Consider the following 6,902-nt stretch of genomic DNA (forward strand, 5'->3'; position numbering starts at 1 on the left):
TGAAACATATTTTTAATATTATTAAAAATTGTTAATTAACTTGATGATTTATTAATAAAATAGGCGATTTGTTATGAAATTAAAAATTTCAAAAAGTAGAACGTAATTTTTAAAATCACAAAAAATGATTTGTATTTTAATCAAATCTTAAGAATGTATTTATAATTTACCAAATTTTTTTTCTTTTTAATTCACCATTTATCCTAAGAGTAAAGATTAAGAGCTCTAATAATAGAGTTTTAAAGAAAGTTTTAGTAATGTAGTAAAGAGTGGGGCTTTCATGTGATGTGATATATGTGTCTATATTTTTATTTTTTATTATCTTACCACATCAGTAAAACTCTCTTTAAAATTTTAACATTAAAACTTTCTATCATTATTGTTATCGTAATATGAGAATAAACTAAAATTCCACGCTATTTAGGAATAACGTGATAAATTTGCCCTGTTAGCCAAACGGGGCCTCAGTCGTCTTAAATGACCGACAAACGGAGTTACGCTGTCATCAGTCAAAAACAGAGAGGCATATTACTCTTCTTCCCCAATCTTCTTCTTCTTCTTCATCTATATATATATATATATATATATAATATAATATAAGAGGGAAAGTCTTTTTGTTCTTGATTTGAAGACTAGGGTTTTTGATTTTACTGATCAAGATCAACTAACTATACGATTCGACAATGGCGAAACTAAGAAACACTTCTCGACATCAAGCCAAGAGATTGTCCACCGTCACTCTTGTCTTCGCCATGCTTTTTATGCTAACCTTAGTCCTCTTGATGCTTCTCGCTCTAGGAATTCTCTCTCTTCCTGTTAGCTCCGACGATTCTCCTCCGATGGGCAATCGCATCAACTTTGGCCGCAAAGCTGGGATTTTGTATGTTTTCCTAATAATTAGTTTCATTTCAATTGGAATTTCTGATCTTTATTTATTTATATATTGGATTGTTTGTATTTGTTTGTTTGGTGTTGCAGGGGAGAGAGTGAGAGTGAGAGTGAGAGTGATGATGATGATGATGGTTTGGGGAAGAGAGGAGAGCAGTGGACTGAAATCATTTCTTGGGAGCCTAGAGCTTTCATTTATCGCAACTTCTTGGTGACCTTTTTTTTCAATTTTTTTATGATGATTTTATTGTCCAAGTCATGCCTATTTTGTTTTGTATGATTGGCTTTACTTATACCCATGAAACCTTTGTGATTGTGAATGCTAATTATGTGTGAACTCAGAGTATTTAAAATGGTGGATATTCGTAAACCCTGAATGGTGGATATTCGTGAACTCAGAGGACGAGAATCAAATTTGTAGTGGAACACTCGATCACATTGAATAATAACTAGTTTGGTTTAATATTTGGAGGGTTATTATTTCAATCAATTAGGCATCCAGTTGATGAATATATTATTTTAAGTGACAATTTACATATTCATTTTGGAACAAAGGTCTAGCCAAAATACTAAATTCATGAGAAAAATATGTCTCTTCAAATCTTAGAGGCAATTTTTCATAAACCCTCTGCCCTTCACTTTCAAATAAAGTAGCCTATGTCTCTGGTTCTTAGTTTTCTATGTTCGATTGGTATATTTTGATTCATCTTTATCTAGTTTGCACATGGTATTGAGTTGTTTTTCTCATTGTTTTTTGTTTTGTTATTTTAAGCCTGCATAATATATAATAAAACGATAAGTGGATTTAAGTTTTACAGTAAGAAATATTGACTTTGGATGCTATTATCAACAGTCCAAGGAGGAATGTGAATATTTGATAAAACTTGCCAAGCCTCACATGGTAAAGTCAACTGTTGTTGATAGCACAACTGGTGAGAGTAAAGATAGCAGGTTTGTGTTCCAACCTTCCCAGTTTCCACTTACGTTCTAATTGCGTATTATTCCAAATATGGAGGAGAAAGAATTTACACTTTGTGCTGCTTCTTCCTGTTTTTCTTTTTAGTTTGGTAATAAATTATAATTATCTCTTTTCTGCAGGGTGCGTACGAGTTCTGGGATGTTTTTGAAGAGAGGACGAGATAAAACTATCAGGGAAATTGAAAAAAGGATTGCAGAGTTCACATTTATTCCTGTAGGTATGGGAAATGAAGAATTTTTAATCTGAATGTTTGGTTGTTAGTTTTGTGATGGTCATTTGCTGGAGTTTTCTTGTGAAGGTTATTAGTGAAGGCCTTTAGGATCCTGCTCAAATTAAAATGTAAGAATTTTGTATTCAATGTTATATGCTCATTAGGTGTGTAGCTTTTTGTGATTCTGATCTCACTAATTTCCAGTTATGATTTGTGTTTTGACTTGCCTTTGTCAACTAGAGTCTCATTTGCTATTCATGGCGTGCTTCTTACTCCAAAACTTGTAGGTTAAAATTATTTAATGATGGCAGTGAATTGAATATTATCTTCAAATTCACCTATGATTTGTTGGACTATTAATAGAGAAGTTGGTAGTAACAAACTGCCTAAACCACCTGTGACAGTCAACTACTATAATCAGTCTAGTCGCGCTATGTTTTCACCCCATTTATCTGCTGAACAGTTCCAAATCAGAAAAACAAGTGAATGGAAGTGCTGTGAGTGGTAACTGATTCCTTCAACACAATCCCTCTGGTGCAAATGTTCCATTCCATCATATAGGCTCAACTTACCATAAACCTCTTTTGAATATTCACTCAGAATTTCTTGGGTAGCTTTATGATAAATGGAGGCAAGTGCTGCTCAGTTAAAACAATTAGCTTTATGACTGGATTTTATTTGGATTGCAGCATTTACTGGTTTTGCAATTGCTTGTGAATGAACAATGCTGTAACATAGCACAAAATAAATTGGGCTATGATTTTACTCATACTCAATGTCGTTAGAAGGAAACTTTGTAATGAGTTTGTCATGATAGACATCACCTTTAGGTTTCATGCTATTTTCTTAATGCATTTATGGTCATATTTTTACAATAGGGGTACTCTATCTCCGAGCTCATCACTAGATGATTGCTCAATGCTTATTCATACACCCATGTTGGACTGATGGTTCTTATTTCCAGTACTGTGGAAAACCTTTTTCCCTATGCTTAGCCTTATTTCTCTGGGGGTATTTTATTGATAGATTCTCTAGGAATTGGGTGTTTAACAAATTTCCGTTTCTCATTGACAGCTTCTCGATACTGTTACACCAGGACTGCTGCTTTTACGCTAGAGTGATTCTGCGATTTATACTGTGAAATTGGATGACACTTTTTTGGTCAAATACCTAGCATCAAAGTCCAATGTTCCTTTCTTATAGTACTTCTGAACAGACTCTTAGATAACATGTGTCTGCTTATTGTTGATATAGAAATTTTGGTTCTGTTGGACATGTCTACTGTTCTGTTTCTTGTTCCTTTCTACCACTTGTCTTTCTGCATGGCTTTTCGTTGCTTTCTGTATTTTCATTGTTTATGTTTTATTACTTAGTCCATCGTACAGCCCAATTGAGCTGACTCTACTACTTACAGAGCATGGAGAAGGACTGCAAGTTCTCCACTATGAAGTTGGGCAGAAATATGAACCTCATTATGACTACTTTCTTGATGAGTTCAACACTAAAAATGGGGGCCAACGGATAGCGACACTACTCATGTATTTGTAAGAGTTGTTCCTCCACTTCATTCTTTTTTGTTCACTTGGGACAATGTTGAAGCTTTGCACTAAAATGCATCTTATATAGAATTTTTTTTTTTTTTCCTTGTAACTTCATTTTCTTTTGCCATTGATGCAGGTCAGATGTAGAAGAAGGGGGTGAGACTATCTTTCCTACAGCTAAGGGAAATTTTAGTGCTGTGCCGTGGTGGAATGAGTTGTCTGAATGTGGTAAAAAGGGCCTTTCTGTCAAGCCAAGGATGGGTGATGCTTTGCTTTTTTGGAGCATGAGGCCTGATGCCACATTAGACCCATCCAGTTTACATGGTTACTATTTCTAATCCTTTCAATTTCTGAACAAATAATACTAAGGTCCAATTATGATTTTACAGATTGGTTATTTCAGAAGAGTAGGTTTTGGCATTGTTTAGTACTATTGTGCAAATACATATCAAATGCTTCTGATTGGAAGTTGACTTAGCTTGTTTTGCTCTTTGTTTTCTTTTAGTTGTATAGCAAACCAGAATATTTTCTGAGTTAAAAGCCTTCTGTTATTGTTCGTAATGTGCACCAGGTGGTTGCCCTGTGATTAAAGGAAACAAGTGGTCGGCTACTAAGTGGATGCATGTTGAGGAATACACAGCCTAAGCCATATTTTTCAAGGTGGCTGTAATACATTTAGTTATCATTTTAGGCTTTTTATGATTTTTCATTATTGCTGTTACACTTTTCAAATTCTTGGTAGTTGTTGATAGTTGATTATTCTGCTTTGCTTTTGGATAAGTTAGATAAGATAGATGTAGACTGTCGTAAATTGCAACTTTCATTGCACAAGGGCATTCACTACAGAATTTTGCATGACAATATATGGTAAATTCTTATATGATAACTTGTGATTATGTTTTTGGCCTGGTTCTCAGTTTTTTTTTTCACCATTTGTTTTACCGGTATCATAAGTTCACGAATTAAGATATGCTAAACTCTACCTTCTTCCATTTCCACAGTGTCAACTTCCTTAATCTTGGCAAAAGACATTCTTAATATAGGTGATTGTTGGCATGGTTGCATGGAATGCGCCAGTAGGGTCATGCTAGGAAGCACAGACATGGCAAAAAGATATATTTTTATTTGTTATGTATATATATTGTTTTCATAAACAAGAAAAATTAATTTAAAAAAAAAAAAAAACAAACAAACAAACACTAATTTAACATTAAAAAAATAAAATAAAAACTAAATTTAAATAAGTCAGAGATAAAGTGAACAAGTCACTTGGTGTCCAAATCTTCTTATGCCACGAGTCCCTTATTTCTGCAAGGCCCCGTTTGATTGTCCGGATTGTATATGAGGGTTTGAGGAGGATATGTAATACCTAAGGGTAAAGATAGAATATAATATGTTGTAGGATATAAGATGAATTATATATACTATAGGGTCACTTATATTTTGTTTGGTTAAGATAGGATATAGGATGAGATAAAAGGAGAGTAATTATTTTTGACCTTTGAATGAAAGATTTCATATATCCGACGGTGTATACAATACCATTGGGGCGAGGGGGGTGGGGTTTTGGGGGATATACTATCTGGACTCCCTATATCTGGAGCAACCAAACACGGAATGTAGGGAGACAAGAAAACATGAAAGACCCACCTCATATTATATTCAGTCACCCCTCATATCGGTCCCTTATATACCCCTAACAAATAGGACTAAGAGAAAATAAAAAATTAAATATTGAGGTGGTGAAAGGGGCTTGAACCTAAGACCATTGGTCTGGTAAACAATACTTTTACCACTTGAGCGATAGGGCCCTACATGTTTTTAATTCAAAATCAAAATTTATATTTTATAGATTTAACAGCACAACCATCAGGTGGTTACACACCCACTAATTTAAATAAGTCACAGATTAGATCTAATGAAGTCAGTCTTTAAACTTTACAACAGTGTTTAGATTTGTGTTGCATTGACATTGTTGATTGCTTTGATGAGTTATATATATATATATATATATATTTTTTTTTTAAATTCAACCCTCATGTTTCCAAATATCATAATATGACCCCCAAAATTAGTTTTGAAAAATTAAAATTAGACCTTGTTTTGTCACTTCTATGCCCTCACCATGTCGCCTGAATTTATTTTTATTTATATTTAAACAATGGACACACCACGTGGTGTGTCCCTATGTGTCTCCGACATGTCCGTGTCCCATACTTGTTTGATACGTCAAATGGTACAACACCTATTTTGAAGTGTCGGTGCTTCATAGGGGTCTGGGTAGCACTCATCTAAACCATGTATATGTAGAATTTGAAAAGACAGTGATCAAGATGTATGTTTCAAAATATTTTGCGGGCTTGGTTATGTACTCTATGTTGATATTGAAAGCAATTTCCATGATTTAAAAAGATAGGTAGTTGAAGTAGCATCTGGCTGTGTAATATTGTTACTATTAGATGTTCCTCCTTTCCTCTCTCAGTTTTGCAGTCTTATTTGCCATGATTTTATATTTTAATCATTTCTGCTTAATTTTCAAAGGTTCACATGAGAGCAATTCAAAACTTGTATCTGAATATATTTGCTTGAGTTTTCAATGTATTATATATCTGTGGCCTTACTTTTGTCATATATTACTGGCAGGGTACATAAACATGTTTTATGCGGACCATTGGTGGTTTGTGCGATGAGGCATTAGGATACCAACCCTTACTCCAACATAGTTCAGGTGCTTTCGCTAAAGCTGCTGCTGTAACTCTTCCTAACTTGGGATGTCTTGATGTGCTCTACCTTTTAATGGGCTTCTATTTTTCTTTCAAATTGGCACCAAGGTTGGGTCTTCTTGTTAGTCCACTTTTGAGGAAAATAACTGGCTTGTTTTGGCCAAGATGGAATATATTCTTCACTTTAAATTTATATATAGATTTGGTTAGGGTAATAGAAAATAGGCAGCAGTTGATAGGTTGATAGCGAACTGTAACTTGAAAATAATATTACTTGGTGAAATACACAGGCCATTTTTCTGCAGCTTTGTGTAGTCTCCTTTCTTTGCAAGTTTATAATTTTGTTTATTACTTGCCGCCTGATCTGGCTTTTTCAGATTTTGTAATTCGCTTTTATTTTTTGAGGCCATTATTTTGGTTTTTGTAGTCTATATGTTTTTAACGTGTTGACACTCTCCATACCATTGTATATAACTTCAGTGTTTTTAGATGTTTTAGGTCAGGCTTAGTGGACTTTCTTCAAATTCAGTATGTTTTAATCTAAGATAGTGCTTGGTTCA

The 6,902-nt window shown here is 34.1% G+C and overlaps 1 protein-coding gene across 1 annotated transcript; it reads left to right on the plus strand.

The window, feature by feature from the left end:
- Window positions 1-447: 447 nt before the first annotated feature.
- LOC114263628 (2-oxoglutarate (2OG) and Fe(II)-dependent oxygenase superfamily protein) lies at window positions 448-6,646 on the plus strand. The gene is made up of 8 exons (XM_028204202.2): window positions 448-880; window positions 979-1,099; window positions 1,742-1,839; window positions 1,987-2,084; window positions 3,493-3,622; window positions 3,756-3,943; window positions 4,191-4,279; window positions 6,263-6,646. Exons 1-7 carry the CDS (start codon window positions 684-686, stop codon window positions 4,262-4,264), a joined length of 906 nt encoding a protein of 301 aa, XP_028060003.2. The 5' UTR covers window positions 448-683; the 3' UTR covers window positions 4,265-4,279; window positions 6,263-6,646.
- The last annotated feature ends 256 nt before the right edge of the window (window positions 6,647-6,902 follow it).

Source organism: Camellia sinensis, chromosome 6, assembly GCF_055761805.1.
Source record: "Camellia sinensis isolate YWXY chromosome 6, ASM5576180v1, whole genome shotgun sequence".
Taxonomy (NCBI): Eukaryota; Viridiplantae; Streptophyta; class Magnoliopsida; order Ericales; family Theaceae; genus Camellia; species Camellia sinensis.